The sequence below is a fragment of the Galeopterus variegatus genome, unplaced genomic scaffold (genome assembly GCF_000696425.1).
Source record: "Galeopterus variegatus unplaced genomic scaffold, G_variegatus-3.0.2 Scaffold1162, whole genome shotgun sequence".
NCBI classification, from domain to species: domain Eukaryota; kingdom Metazoa; phylum Chordata; class Mammalia; order Dermoptera; family Cynocephalidae; genus Galeopterus; species Galeopterus variegatus.
In genome coordinates this window covers 46378-62957 of record NW_007727273.1, presented here as the reverse complement: position 1 = coordinate 62957, position 16580 = coordinate 46378, and the positions used below count along the sequence as shown (strand labels likewise).

At 36.9% G+C, this 16580-nt stretch overlaps 1 protein-coding gene across 1 annotated transcript in view; it reads left to right on the top strand.

Annotated features, from left to right (window-relative positions):
• The first annotated feature begins 413 nt into the window (after positions 1–413).
• Positions 414–16580, top strand: part of FH (fumarate hydratase) — a 20084-nt gene continuing 3917 nt past the window's right edge. Inside the window, exons 1-8 of the mRNA XM_008575261.1 lie at positions 414–422; positions 1767–1901; positions 4999–5109; positions 7014–7190; positions 10297–10479; positions 12228–12393; positions 13481–13684; positions 14794–14921. Of these exons, the coding sequence (XP_008573483.1) occupies positions 414–422; positions 1767–1901; positions 4999–5109; positions 7014–7190; positions 10297–10479; positions 12228–12393; positions 13481–13684; positions 14794–14921 (1113 nt within the window). The remainder of the gene's footprint in view (positions 423–1766; positions 1902–4998; positions 5110–7013; positions 7191–10296; positions 10480–12227; positions 12394–13480; positions 13685–14793; positions 14922–16580) is intronic.

Genomic DNA, 16580 nt, shown 5'->3' with positions numbered 1-16580 from the left:
ATTATTGGTCTAAAGTATATTTTAACATACAAGAGTTTTTGCTTAGGATATCGAAAACAAAGATTGCAATACGAATGTGCATTTGGTATATAAACCCCAGCTGCTTTTGGTTTACAGGGGAGACAAGTTTGTATATAGTGGTATTAGTGTAATGGAGCTCATTAGACAAAAATCTTAACTGCACATCTTCAGCTCTTTTTAATTTACAAGATCAGGGTACAACTCAGTGACTTGTCGGCTGATCTGGAGTTACTGCCTCCGTTTCTTGGGTTTATGAGGTGGTGATAGAATAGTGAATCCAAATGCCTTTTGGGATCAGACAGACCAGAGTTTGAGTCTAGGCCCTTCCCTTTGCTCTCTGGATGATTTGCTAAGATTATTTAATTTTTCCAAGCCCCAATGTCTCCTTTAAGATGGGCATGGTAATAGTAAAATCTCCTAGGGTGGTTGTGAAAGTCAAATAAGGTGATGCATATAGAGTGTGCTATATAGCACTATAAATGCCAGGGTATGACTTTTATTATAAGCAGCTTCTTATTGGCCTAGTCCAGTCTTCTTACATGTCTTTAGGCACAGGAAAAAAAATGTATGTACTTCATTGGTTATACTTCTATATTTCTACCTGGATACAATGGTATGTTTCTTTTCATGCAGCCAAAAAGGCTTTACACAAAGGGTTTTGTAACACTAGTCCTACGAGATAACAACAGATTACCTTGTTAGTAGACTACTTACTAAAACAAAATTACTTGGCTCCGGATTTTTAGATCTTTTGAATCATCTGATCATGTTTCATCATAATTAATCATCATAATTAATGCAAGATGAACATATTAATGTTTTAAGTATTTCTCTGAAGTCTCCTTAACATAGAGTATTATGTGTAAATTCCAGATTTCTAGTGTTTTACAGGTCTTTTTTACAGTATTATAAAATATCTATTGAGCAGTTATTAATTTTCTTGTTAGTGTAAATTGATGTGCTTGGTAGAATCCTAGCGTCTCCCTAAAAGGGACTTTGGGTCAGTGAGTTCTTATTCCAGGTGCTAGTTGACTTCAAGATGTAAACTCCCCAAATTATATGTAAGATTATGCACATGTGTTCATTTTTCTAGACAGAGGATCCATAGCTTTCCTCAGATTCTCAAAGGTTTCATTACCTAAAAAGGTTAAGAACTGACCTAGCCTATCTCCCCTTCTCTGTGCATTTAATTTAATTTGTAGATGAGAAAAACTGACTTGCAGAAGGTGACACAACTACTAAATGGTGGGTTGTCTGATGTAAAGCCTGGGCTTTTTGTATTGTACTATGCTATGTCTCATGCATAGTGATTGTAGACCACAGCTATTTTTAAAATATGTACTATTTACTAATTTCAAAGAATCATTTTTAGACCATTTCAAAAGAGTCCAGTAAAATAAACATTAACCCAAGTACTTTGAATTGGCCAAATCTTGATCAATAATAGGCATACTCCTGAAATGGAAAAGATTACTATTTGTGCTTCAAAGACTTTCTTTGTATTTATCATCCTTGTAGTATATGAATTCTGTAATCTGTCTTTACATCTGCATTAATGCATTTGTATGACAAAAACTTGTCAAGGAAAGAGCTAAAGGCAGGAAGTAGCTTGAGAATCAAAACGGATTTTTTTTGTCTTTGTGATAGTTATTAAGGATTCTTTCCCCTTACAGCTGATAAGATAGTATTGCTTGTGATACTTGGTTTCTTTTCAAGCTGTAATAATGTCTTATTGTTGTCTTTAGGCAAGCCAAAATTCCTTCCGGATAGAATATGATACCTTTGGTGAACTCAAGGTCCCAAATGATAAGTATTATGGAGCCCAGACCGTGAGATCTACAATGAACTTTAAGATTGGAGGTGTGACAGAACGCATGCCAGTAAGTAGCTTTTGTGGAAATGTTGGCTTATTGTAGAGAGACTAGGCTATATTCAAATGAGTGACTTTACTTTACAAATAAATATTTTACAGAGTTAAAATATAAAGTTTTTAAAGAACTGGCTTCATGAGTATTAAATAAGATGATCTCTTTAAAATGTCAAAGACCTTGAAGTTTTAACATGCTATTATTTTGAGCTGTGGATTGAATATTTTACATTTTTATTTGATAGAACTAAGTGATTATCTTTTAATCCTTGCTGGATAATTAATAGATTTTTGTTAGGATTTAATAGCTTGTAAACATTATTTCAGTACTCAAATTTTTTTTTTAAGTGATTTAAAACTGGGATATTTTTTTTAATATCACACTTTCTTTCTTGGTTTCAGTTTCCAAAAAAGTGTATAGTATACAAATAGATCAAAGTATTACTCTTTACCATGTTTGGCATATAATAAGTAATATATAAGTATTTGTTCAATGCCACATGAATGATTTAATGATTAGAAAACTTTCTACCACATTTCATTAAATCTAAGAGGCCATCAATTAGAAGATGCACCGATATGTACCACCAAGAGAGAAAAAGGCTACCAGTTAAAGTTGTGACCTGTCATTGCTTATAAGATGCATCTTGATTTCAGAGATGTTAAAGTATGAAAAGAATTGATGAAAAACATTACATATCCTACGGGAGCCCAACTGGAGTATGAAACAGTCAGTTCAGGAATGCAGGATAGGCTGGTGAGCCTAGGAGTAGCCAGGCTTCAACCGGTGAGATATTGTTTAACAGTTATACTTTTTATCCTAAAGCGTTTTAACTTCCATACTTTAACTAACTCCTAAGCCTTCAAGACTGTATCTTGATAGGTTTATAGAATTTTCCAGCAGGCAGCTGAATCTTTGAAGAAAATCTCTGCCATTGCCCCCTACAGTCTGCTTGATGGGGACGTAAACACAGGGTCTGACTACCTGGTTGGGTGACAAAGGGTAGCAACTGATCCTAAAATATAATGCACCTTCTGGGATTAAGAGGTCAGCCCCAGCCCATATTGGTGGGCATGAGCTTGGCTCATGTTTTGATAGTCCTCCTTCAGCCAGCAAGTTGTGTGGTTCTGGGTGTGCGTGGTTGCTGCTGCTGCTCCAGAGACAAGACAGCCATTTGGATTATATGTCTGTGAAAGGTGGACACCAGGGCATAAATTCTGTCATATTTGACTTCATCTTGATTACTTTCCTGAACTTAATTAAATATAAAACAGACCGTATGTACCTTGAACTGAGTAGTATGATTGAATTAAGCCCAACCCTTTGTACCTGAGGTCCAAAGGAAAACAAAACCAAAAAAGATTACAAACTTGTAATGTGAGTAAGTTAAGAATAATGTGACCTTTCTTTTCTCCCTAGCGATACATTTTGCCATTTTTTTGGTGTTCTGTGAAGCTCTCTGCTGTGACCCTTTTCTGTTTTTATGGGTCCATAAACACTGGGGTCAGTCACTCCACTTAGATGGCCAGTGTTGACTGGCATTGGGTTATGACGTGCGTAGGAGGACTTCAGCCCACCAGCACGTTTCTTCCTGTAGAAATGTAAATCCCCATGTTTTTCTGTTTAAAGATTTTAAGTTTCTAATCCTGTGCACGAGTTGTCTCCATTTCGTTTGAGTAAAACAGTTAGAATGTTTTAATTTTAGTTACTTCAAATTCAAAATAAAAATTTTCCTTTTTTTTCCTTTTTTCTGTTTGCCCCTCAGCTTGTCACTCTGGTCCAGGTTTATGTGTTTAATGTGTCTTATCCGTGACTCTTCTCTGTTTTACTACACTTGAATTCCCCTTCGAGGACTATAGCTTCTCATGTAAATTCATCGTTTTCTGTTTGCCCCTCAGCTTGTCACTCTGGTCCAGGTTTATGTGTTTAATGTGTCTTATCTGTGACTCTTCTCTGTTTTACTACACTTGAATTCCCCTTCGAGGACTATAGCTTCTCATGTAAATTCATCGCTCCCTTCCTCCCTTCCCCTTCTCCCTTCTGCTCTCTCCCCGTTCAAACCTGGTGTGGGATCTAAACCACATGTACTGTTAACTTTGACAGGAACTCATAATTCACTTGTCTTACAATAACCAGGTTAGCATTTCATTGAAGTTTCATCAAAAGTTATTCAGTTTATGGGCCGGCCCAGTGGCGCACTGGAGAGTGCGCCGCTTGAGAGCGCGGCGGCGCTCCTGCCAAGGGTTCGGATCCCATGTGGAGACCGGTTCCCGCTCACTGGCTGAGCGCTGTGTGGGCGCAACACCGAGGGTTGCAATCCCGTTGCCGGTCAGTAAAAAAGACAAAAAGGAAAAAAAAAAAGTTATTCAGTTTATCCCTTCAAGGTTTGGTGAGATGATTTGGGGTAGAAAATGAAAGGATCTGAGACTAACAGGGTTTGAAAATATGGTTATGTATATTCAAACCTATCAGCTTTAAGTCTGGAGAACCCTGGGTTTAAAATAAAGAAAATTTTTCTGAGAGAAATTTCCAGTGACTTATTGACTGTCAAGGCTTCACTAACTAATTAGACATACTGTTTTTTGGCTTTGGGTGAAATGATACCCATTCAAGTAATTGGTTAATTCATGCTGAATGGCAGTTAAATGTATCATTCATTGGTTTTTTTCTTTTTAAGAAAAGAAGGAAAAAAATATAATGCAACATGGGATCCAGTGAGGGAAAATATAGCTTTTGCTGGTAAAGTGATTGAGTACCTTTTTTTTAAATATATGGTATATGAAATAAACATGTATACTTTACAGTATACTTATATTAAAAAAAGGATGAATAGTGCATCGTATATGTATAAATGTATGTGTGTATGTACATGTATGTGTGAGACATACACATATTTTTGTTTGGTTCCCTAAACAAATAGATATGTGGTAATGGTGATTCTTGGTTCATTATGTACCCATCTATAATCTTTCTGTATATCCTAAACATTTTAGGTCATAGTGTTACTTAAGTTATTGTTTTAGGTACAGTTTTTGTATCTGCATAAAATAATAAACTTTTATTCTTAACTAAAATTGCAAATTTGAGATATTTTTCTGATTAATTTTAGATCCCAGTTATTAAAGCTTTTGGCATCTTGAAGCGAGCAGCTGCTGAAGTGAACCAGGATTATGGTCTTGATGTGAAGATTGCTAATGCAATAATGAAGGCAGCAGATGAGGTAGGAGGGGACGAGTGTGTTTACGTAATAGCATTATGTCATCCACTGGATGATGATCAGCTCTGGCAGGAGCAAAGGGACACTGAATTCTTGAGTTAATGAATTTCAGCATAGAGTAGCAGCATTATTATTTGGTGAGATACTAATACGGCATAGAGTAGCAGCATTATTATTTGGTGAGATACTAGTACAATACTTAAAATATTGTGATAAAATTTCTGGATGATTTTACACCTTTTGTTTTTAAGCCTCTTGACTTTCCTTGTTAATTTATATAATTTTAACAAATTTTTGAAAAGATAATGTTTGCACTTTATCTTTGATTTCTTATTTTATGTATAAATGATTCTTTGTAAACCTAGTTGATAATGCATATCAAGAATATAATTTTACTAATCCACTAATAACATTGTCTTAAAGAAGTAATCAGAGAGTTTACTCTGATTAACAGTTTAAAGAATAACAGTTTAAAAACTGCATACATAGTGTTGTTCATTACAGTACTGTTTATAATAATAAAAACAAATTAGACTATTAGACATAACAGCTGCTTATATAAGTTATAGCTATATTGTGAATGACAGAAAATTAGTTTTTTAAAGAGTGGCATAAAACTCAGCCTAGCTTATAAAAAGTAGAGAGGAAAATTTGCAAAAACGTATGTATTTTATGATCCTAATTTTGTTTCGGAAAAAAATGAATAAAAAAATGTGTGTTTCTTCATATATACGTACACACCCACACCCACCCCTTGGAAGGAGATGCCAACAGTTTCGGAAAAAAATGAATAAAAAAATGTGTGTTTCTTCATATATACGTACACACCCACACCCACACCCACCCCTTGGAAGGAGATGCCAACAGTTATTATTTCTGAGAGGGAGAACTATAGTGATTATTGTACTTTTCTCAGTTCTCAAAATGTTCTACATCGCTCACCTATTATTTTTATATAACTAGAAAAAAGTTTTATGTTATTTTTAAAATGTTAAATTACTTTATTGAAGTGCAATAAATTGCACATATTTAAAATGTACAATTTTTTCAGTTGTGACATATGTGTAAGCCCATGAAACCATCATCACAATCAAGATAACAAACATTTCCATCACACCCAGTGAACCAGTTGTTTAAGGTAATAAATTTCTCAAGTGCATTTTGATTTTTTAAGCTAAAATCATTCCAGAAGGTGAAGTTAAGCACTCACTCTTTTAGAAAGCTTCCAATCCAGAAACTAGCACATAAGCTAAAAGTATAAAAATATGACCAAAATAGGGGCAAATCTGGGCAGTGTTTGTTTCTACATTTGGCAATTGCTACTTATTGGACATCTGTGTGATGAAGTAGCTATTAGTGAACTCACATTTTCAAGTCACTGATTTGTTATCCTGCTGACTCTGGTGGTAACATCTGTTGGATATTCCTGCTGAGTATCAACAATAAATGTGTCTGAAGACTTAACATATCTGCCAGCTTTAACAGGTGGCCCTCTGTTAGAGGAGGCAGTTGGAGAGAAATACGAAAGATAGCTTTAATTCTGTTTTCATTTGAAACCAGTCAATTGTCAACACCATTCCAAATAGATAGTATTTCACTTTTTAAAGTATCAATGGCTGAAACAAGTGCTACTGTAGAAGCTTAGATTTGTGGGACAACTGCATTCAAAGTCTGTGGCACCATCAGCAAGTCCTTTAGCATATAAACAATGAACATCTTTTTTTTTTTTTTTTTTGTGGCTGGCTGGTAGGGGAATCTGAACCTGTGACCCTGAGCTAACCGGCCAGCCAAAAACAATGAACATCTTTAAAATAATTCTATAAATGGAGCTTACTTAATTGTAGTTGATTAAAATAGCTAAAAAGTTATTTTTTATTTTAAAAGTATTTTTAACATTTTCTCCGCAGGTAGCTGAAGGTAAATTAAATGATCATTTTCCTCTCGTGATATGGCAGACTGGATCAGGAACCCAGACAAATATGAATGTAAATGAAGTTATTAGCAATAGAGCAATTGAACTATTGGGAGGTGAACTTGGCAGCAAGAAACCTGTACATCCCAATGATCATGTTAATAAAAGCCAGGTCAGTATATGAGGTCTTCTTTTTTTTGTTTTCAATTGAAAAGCATATCTGAGATTTTTCTTGTAAAACAGGCATTTGCTTTTTGACAAGGAGAGTTCGTTCCTTTTGTATTCTTTAATGGAGAAGACTTATTATTTTTCTTGTTTCTTTTAGGAATTTCAGCTTTATGTCTCAAACTTTATAAAAATCACTCTTCAGACACCTGAATTTAGTATATATGTATATTTTTGTTGTTGGGTAAAAACTATTTTGAAATAAGGTTTAGATTTATAAAAGAACTGCAAAGATAATTCAAAGAATTCCTGTATTCCCTTCACTCAGCTTCCCTTAATGTTAATGTCTTACTTAACCATGGTATATTTATCAAAATTAAGAAATTAACGTTGGTACAATACTGTTAACTAAACAACAGGCTTTTTTACAATTTCCCCAATTTTTCCACCAATGACCTTTTTCAGGATCCAGTCCAGGCTACACATTACATTTAGTTACCTGACCCCTTAGATTCTTCTAGTCTGTGGCAGTTTCTTGGTCTTTTGTCTTTTGTTACTGTCTCAGTCCCTTGGGAAGTTCTGGAAGCTAGGAAGTTCAGAGTCAAGACACTGGCAGATTCAGTGTCTGGTGAGAACCTGCTTTCTGGTTCAAAGATGGCCATCTTTTTGCTGTGTCCTCACGTGGTGGAAGGGACAAGGGAGCTCTCTGGGGTCTCTATCTAATATATAATCCCATTCCCAAGGGCTCTGCCCCCGTGACCTAATCACCACACAAAGCCTCCACTTCCTAATACCATCACCTTGAAGGTTAGGAATCCAGCATATGAATTTGGGGAGATACAAACATTCATACCATGGTAGTGACCTTGACACTTTTGAAAATAGTGGGTGAATATTTTGTAGACTGTCCCTCAATTCTGGTATGTCTGATCTTTTCTTATGATTAAATGGAGACGGAATTGTTGGGAAGACCATCACAGGAGTGAAGCGTCCTTCTCATTACATCATACCAGGGGTGCATGAAACCAATGCGACTCATTACTGCCGATGTTAGCCTTGACCACTGGTTAAGGGGGTATTTGCCAGGTTTTTCCACCATGAAGTTACTGTTTTTTCTCTTCCAAACCCTATTTGTTAGAAATGAGTCGCTAAGTCCTGCCTGCATTCCAGGCATTACACTTGAGCTTCAGTTTCTGGAGGGAAGACTATCAAAAAATTTTGGACATATGTTAAAATCACCATAGTAGTTAAAAGAGATACTTTGAAGCAATGCAGATTTCCTCTTTCTTTTTAAACTTTTGCCCACTGATTTCCACATTCATTACTAGATGCTGCCTGCAGCAGTTACTACTATGGTGTTTTAATAGTGATTTTCAATTTTCCTTATTCCTTCTATACTTATTAATTGAACTTTGTCTGTAAGGAAGATTTGTCCTCCCTCCCCCACTTATTTATGTATTCAGTCATTTCTGTATATCAGTATGGATTCATGATTATTTCTTTTATTCTTTGGGTTATAATCCAGTACTTTTGTTATTGTTGCTCAAATTGTTTCAGCTTTGAGAACCCTGTCTGGTTGGCTCTTGTGTCCTTTAGACATGCCACCAGCCTTTTTTTTCTTTTAAAGCATGTCCTTACTTTCTGGCACTATTAGATGCTCCGGGCTTATCGTCTTGTATTTTCCCTGCCCTAGCCCTAGCAGCAGCCATTTTTCAAGAAACACCTGGAGAATCTTAACAGAAAATGACATTTAGAAACCGAGATCTAGGTGCAATTTAATATATTTTTACGTATTAAAGGGGAAGTTTATTCATGGAAGTTCATTGTATAAGGGATTTTTCAAACCCCTTACAAAGAGAAATATGAATTTATCTTTTTTTTTTTTTTCCTTTTTGTCTTTTTTCGTGTCCGGCAACGGATCGCAACCCTCAGTGTCGCGCCCGGACCGGACCGGGACCGGCAACAGGATTGCAACCCTCGGTGCTGCGCCCGCACCTCACTCAGCCAGTGAGCGGGAACTGGTCGGCATGTGGGATCCGAACCCTCGGCGGGAGCGCCGCCGCACTCCCAAACGGCGCACTGTAGCAGTGCGCCACCGGGCCGGCCCCTGAATTTATCTTTTAAGTATATACTGAAATCTGAAATTTGCTTCAGAAAAATGGTGTGTGGTAGGGTGGGGGAGTGGGGTGGAATTATGTATGAAACAAGCTTGGCTGATGTTCATAATTATTTGAATTTAGGTGATAGGGACATGAGTGATCATTATGTCATTCATCTTCCCTTTGTAAGGGGTTTGATATTTTCCGTAATAAACAGTTAACAGTATACAACTAATGTATGTATCTTTTTAAATCACACCATAGTTTTTTGTTTGTTTGTTTGTTTGGTGGCTGGTGGGCACAGGATCTGAACACTTGACCTTCGTGTAATCAACACCGTGCTCTAACCAGCTGAGCTAAAAGGCCAGCCTGTAAATAATATCATACTTTAAAAGTACAGAGTCAGTAGTTGAGGAAAGAACACTGAATGTACACTACCTGGTCAGGTCTCAGTTTTGCCATTTCCTAAATATTTTGGCAAGTCACATAATCTCTTTGAGAGCTTGACTTCCCTTCCTATTTTTATTTTATTTTATTTTTTTTGGCAGCTGGCCAGTATGGGGATCTTTCCCATTTTTAAAGTGGTGACCTACCTCACAGAATTTTCCTAAAGTTTAATAAATAAAGAAGTGTTTATGGAAGATTGTATGTATTGTATAATTGTAAGATATGTTATGATTGCCATCTTCAAATGCAGTTAAGTGTACTTCTCTGTGTTTTACTCATTTATTAGCAAGTAGATATGATATGTATTCTACAATACATATATGTATATAATACATTCAGTATATTTGGTGTAAGTAATACAGGCCTGAGTATGTTACATCTAGGAAACCAGTTTGCTGCTTTTTTGATCCTGAGTGACCTACGACTTGCCACTCATACATGTAATTCAGTAGTACATATGCTGAGTTTTGAGGAGTCATTTAGTGAGTATTTCAGTTGAGACATTTAAGTTTGTTTTTGTTGCCTATGATTTAACATCTTACACTTCTTCTGAAAAATTTCCAACAGAGCTCCAATGATACTTTTCCCACAGCAATGCACATTGCTGCTGCAGTGGAAGTTCATGAAGTTCTGTTACCAGGGCTGCAGAAGCTGCACGATGCTCTGGATGCAAAATCCAAAGAGTTTGCACAGATCATCAAAATTGGGCGAACTCACACTCAGGATGCTGTTCCGCTTACTCTTGGGCAGGTATGGGAGTCTGACTAATTTTGTTCAATTTAGGGACTGATACAAATGGTTAGTGTATCACCCTCAAAATTCCACTGCTTTCAAAAGCCAAGTTTATAACAATTAAGCTCAGTGATGGAGATCGTTCTGTATCAGCCAATCAGTATTTCTTTTATTGACATCCACTTAAGAGAAGAGCAGAGAGTACTGGCTATGAGCCAGACTTGGCGTTAGACTACTCAGGTTCAGATATTAGCTCAGAAAACTGAATAGTTTTTGAAAATGGGGAGTGGCAAGGTTGTAGTAAGCTGACTCATGTAGAGCTCTTAGAACCATCCCGGGCACATGGTGAGCACCCGTCCCTGTTAGCTGTCATTGCTGTCATCTTGTTGATCTCGTTCATTATCGTGATTTCTTCATTTGTCTCTCTTACTCTAAATTAGCAGATTCTTTAAAATTTAATCACAAAGTGATTAAACCAGGCAAAGCTTACTCTTGAAGGTGGTTTTGACCATATGCAGAAAAGGTATTACTTTCTTCTCTAAGAGCACAGAACGTATTTTTGTGTTGCTTTATCAGTACCTAAAAGAGTAGCATGCACTGCAAAGGAAATGTGAGGAAGTACAAGGAACAGTTGTCTCAGCGAACATTCTAGTTTGGGGGTAGGACACACACAAATTATGTATCTAGAGATATATGCCAAGTTTCAAGTGACAATTATCAAATTATCAAAATTATATTTTATAGAAATTGAGGTGGGTATGAGAGTTTAGAGTTTGGCTGCTTCTTACTTGGATGTATACTCATTTGTGATTTTGTATAGAAGATAGCAGCACTGGAGAAAGTGTGATCATTTTGCTTAATTTCATTGTGGAAGGAATGAGGAAAACTCCAAACTAATTAATTGAAATACAAGTGATGGGACTACATTGAATCCACCAGATTAAGTTGCCTCTTAAGGTTGTGTCTCTTTCTTTGCATCACTGGTTTTAGTACCATGCATAATTTCTAAGGAAAAATAGTATACGTGTTTGAAACTTTTGAGTATCCCTCTGGTTTCTGATTTTTTTTTTCCTTTTTTTTGGTGTGTCCCATGTTGAAAATCACTGCCCTAAAGTCCATTTGGGCCATGACTCAGCCACCAATATAAAGTCATCATTCCACTTATTACTACAGATAATTATATTTTTCTGTTTGCCTTTATCAGAAGCATTTATACTTGCCTTTATTGGAATTGTCTTTTGAGTTTGTGCATTTTTCCCTAATCAAAATATATTTCATAAGTGAATCCAGCTGGGGGTGTGTATGTGTGTGTGTATACATGTATGTATATAGGATGTTATATCAGATGGATCAGGTCTACTTGAAAGGAGTTATATGTTTTGAAGTATTTTCTTTAGAACAGTAGGAAATCCTGTGAGTGAGTGGTGAGTGAATGTGAAGGCCGAGGACATTACCGTACGCTACTCTAGACTTTATGAACACTACACTTAGTCTATACTAAATTTATAAAACAATGAAGTAATTGCATTATGACAGCGACAGGAATTTTTTAACTCCATTATGGTCTTATGGGACCACCATCATATATGCGGTCAGTCATTGGCTGAAACGTGATGCGGTGCATGACTGCAGCATTAAATACCACTTGAGTAGCTTGCAGTTTAGAATTCTGTAATGTTCTTTCTAAAACTTGTATTTAATGCAGTTACAGCAACTTGTAAGCCATCAGGAATTCATTTATTTTCACCTAATTTTCTTCTTTTTAGGAATTTAGTGGTTATGTTCAACAAGTGAAATATGCGATGGCGAGAATAAAAGCTGCCATGCCAAGAATCTACGAGCTTGCAGCTGGAGGCACTGCCGTTGGCACTGGTTTAAATACAAGAATTGGCTTCGCGGAAAAGGTTGCTGCAAAAGTGGCTGCACTCACGGGTTAGTGATCACAGGAATTACTACTCATTTTCATTATACTAGTCCATTAGTGTAATGCGTACTATGCTGTTTCATCATACTAGAAAATGGGTATTTTCTAGGTGTTTCTGCCTTGATTCTTCTGAATTTAACATGTGTTTTATGTCTGTTTCAGAAGTTGTAATGTTAATCCTTTTGCTTTTTCAAAGTTTTCCCTATATGAGTTCATGCGTCATGCAGTTCCACTGTTAACTTTGTTTACTATCTGGCTGTATTCAATTATTTTCCCTTTAAAGCTGTTTTGAATAGCAGTTTTCAAAGTAGGTAGAACTGATTGTTGAGAAAGTCATTTGAATAGTAAATATGTTGTAGACAGGCTTAATTGCTTTTTTTTCCCCTATGTCATACTGTGATATTTCTTTGAATCATTGACCTTTTTGAATCCTGTCTTTCTTTTAGTAGAGGGAATACTGTACCCTGTATAACAATAGCTGTTGTAAAAGCCAGGTTGTCATCTCCAGAAAACTCTTATTAAGGTGCAGATGTAACCAAAGGGTTAGGGTAGAGATATTATATAGTGCACATTATGGCTTACTAGCTGATTTGTTTTTTAATCAAATTTTAATAGGAAAGAACTGTACTTTTAGGATTTAGAATATGCAGGTCTTTAAAATTTTGAACATGGGAGAGACTGACTGAGAACATCTAATTCCTTTTAGCTCCTTATTCTCACAGGCGATCTTGTGAGCCTCTGGGTACAGGAGATAATGGAACAGAGTTAAATGGGCAAAGAAATTTGAAAAATTGTGCAGGAAAGGAGTGTGAAATACAGCAGAGTGACTTTCACCTACTTTTCATCTTTACTCAAGAGTACAATATATTTATTGTACTTTTTATTTTATCCTTTAAATGTTCTAGGGCTACATTCTTCCTACTCGTTCAGGGCTTCCTTCCTAAAGAAATGTAGCATTTTTTTCCTGGAGTAAAATATTCGTTCTATTCTGATTTTGCTTTTTATATCCCAGAACTTTCTGTTTAACTTGCTAGTAGTAGAAAACTGTTGAATTTTACCTGTTCACTCACATAGGTTATTTTTTCATTTCTCCAGGCTTGCCTTTTGTTACTGCTCCAAATAAATTTGAAGCTCTGGCTGCTCATGATGCTCTGGTTGAGCTCAGTGGAGCCATGAACACGACCGCTTGCAGTCTGATGAAGATCGCAAATGATATTCGTTTTCTGGGTTCTGGTCCTCGGTCAGGTCTGGGAGAGCTGATCTTGCCTGAAAATGAACCAGGAAGCAGCATCATGCCAGGTAATCACAGAGCTAGTAACTGTTGGGGCTGGAACTTACCTGGGTCCCAGGCATTCTCAGTTACAGAGGTGTCTCTGTTTAACATGGAGGTAGTGGGTGAACACACAGTGACACTGAAGGAGACCCTCATGAGTTGACTTCAGTCTGGAGGCATATCAGGGGCAAGCTGAAGGGATCTGCCTCTTCAGCACTTTACTGGGGACAGAGGAGGAAGGTAGAGAATGCGTGCTAATCAGATTAGCAGATAAGAAATTTGAGATAGCAGTATATCTGATGACAGAATTGAGATTGGTAAAAGCCTCTGTAGGTTGGACTAAAATTGACAAGATAACTTTTAATAGTGAGAAAGAAAGGCCTGACTGTAGATTCTTTTAAATCCAAGCATGTGTAGAATGAGAAGAGATTGGGTATTAAAGTACTTCATGTTGAAAAATGACATAAGGGTTGAGTTGATTGCAAATCCAAGGTAATTACCAAAAAAAAGGACATAGAGAGTCACAGATAAAGGAAATAAATCTTCCCAGTTTGTTACCCTGTACTGATCAGAGGAATCTAGGATGTTTGATTCAAACTTCAGCGTGTCAGAGGAGTGTTACCAGTGTGGTGGGGTCCCAGAGGCTCATATGATGAACAGGAAAACTCCAGCTTCATGTCAGCTTCCTCTGAGAATCCTCCCAAGTGTTGGTGAGGTGTCTCTTCTACGATGTCCCATAGCAGCCTGCGCTCTGTGTTTACCCCTTATTTGTGGTGATTACCTGCTCTCATCCTTGCCTCCATGTCCTGCGAGGTCAGGGCCACTCTTATTTACCATTATAGGGCATCTTTCTTATCTACCATTGTTTATTCACAGCCTGGCTTCATGAATATTTATAAAATGAGTGAAAGCCTTGAAGGTGGAGGACTATGTTTAATGTATAGTTGTGGCTACTCATTAGCCATTGAACGGGTCATGGTGTGTGGCTCCCCATCCCCCTTTCCTTGGTTGGTTGGTTGGTTGGTTTCATTCAATCAGCTCTGATGGTTGGGCCTCGCTTTACTGTATGTCTTCTTTATTTAATGAGACCATGAGCGTATTTGATGTGGATTCTGTCCCTGGTGGTTTCTTGAAGGCAAAGTGAACCCTACTCAGTGTGAAGCGATGACCATGGTTGCAGCCCAAGTCATGGGGAATCATGTCGCTGTGACTGTTGGAGGAAGCAATGGACATTTCGAGTTGAATGTTTTCAAGCCAATGATGGTAAGGTTTAAATTTTATTTTTAATGTTTTTTGACTGAAGACTGATTGTCTCGGTTTTTCTCTTTCGTGGGTTTCTAGAGATTCCATGTTAGGTAGTTGGATGACATTAAGTACCAACTGGAAGTCAAGCATTCATTAATGTAAGAGGAATAACCTTAGATGTTAGGAATTAAGTGACTTTTATCTCCAGTGATTTGATGGTTTGCTTTTTTTTAATAGGAAGAAAAATTCTGGAAGTAGGGTTTAGGTTTCTTCTTTGTCCCTTACCAGCGAAATAAGTTTGTCTCCTCAGTTTAAAAACAAAATAAGTCTCCTCCACAACGCTGTCTCCTTCTCCTGCTGCTGCTTTTTTCTTCCTTCAAATTCAGTCTTCTCGAAAGAATAACCCGTATTCACGTTCATTTATACTAAGTGACTGCAGTCCAGCTTCAGCCCCTCCACTTGTGCGTGAGTTGTTCTCCCAGTCATTTGTGTCCCATGGTCCTTCTCCTACTGCACCTGGTGTTGACTGCCCCTCCTCGAAGCGCTCTCCATCCCTGGTTTCATCCGCACTTCTCCCCAGTTCTCTTCCTGTCCCCTCACAGGCTTCCTTTCATCGGTCTGACTCTTTCCACGTACCTTGAGAACATTACTGTGTCCACCGACACTGTTCTTTTTCCTGCATCTACAAAGATGGAACGAGATGGTGTCATCCATCATCCAGTTTCCGCAGCTCCAGACAGTGGACCTGTCGTCATCGTTTAGAGTCCTTCATTTGTGTAAAGTGTTATATCTAAAATACATCAGAGGCTTATTTCCTGTTGGTACCTGGTGTAAAGTCTAATTTTAATTTGATAAGAATATGCAAATAACAGATATTGAATATATTCATTCAGTGTGTTCACCAGATATTTATTGAGTACTCTTCTGTATCAGGCACTGTACTGGGTGCTAGGGATAGAGTCATAGACAAGACATATTTTTTTGCCCCATGAATGTTCAGTGGTAAATGAAAAGATTGGCCAAAGCAGAATTCAGACCTGTAAACTTTTACTTCGAGGTCAGATTCCAAACAACACCAGCTGCCTGGCCATATATAGGTGCATAATAAACAATTCTTGTTAATTTTTCAATCTATTTTTTTGTCTTTAATAGAGAATAAATCAAGATAATCAACACTTGCCTTATAATAACGTCATTAGTATCAAACCTTAAAGTTTTGTGCCTTCTGTTATAGTCTGTTGTTGGAGATATAGTTTTTAGACCTTGGGGTTTTAGACCAAAGGATATTAGGGTATGTATGGATATATCTTAATACATATTTGAAATGTTACCAAAAAGGGAAGAATGCTAAAACAAACTAATTGATTTTATACTGTCTTTCAACATTGTGTGAAAAGTTAAAGTGACCGTAGAATATTTGTTTTATTAAATATGAAAATTGTGGTGATCATTAAGAACTGGGATGTCTAGACTTTACTGGTTGCCACGAACATGCTGAACTTTGTAAGCTCTGCACCTTTTCTTCTCTCTTCTGCATGGAAGATGCCTTTTCCTCGTCTGGCTATGAAGTCCTGTCCATCAAAGTACCCCACCAGTTTCTACTAAGGGAATTAATTTCTCTTTCTTTTTTTTTTTTTTTTTTTTTTTTTTTTTTTTTTTTTTTTTTTTTTTTTTTTT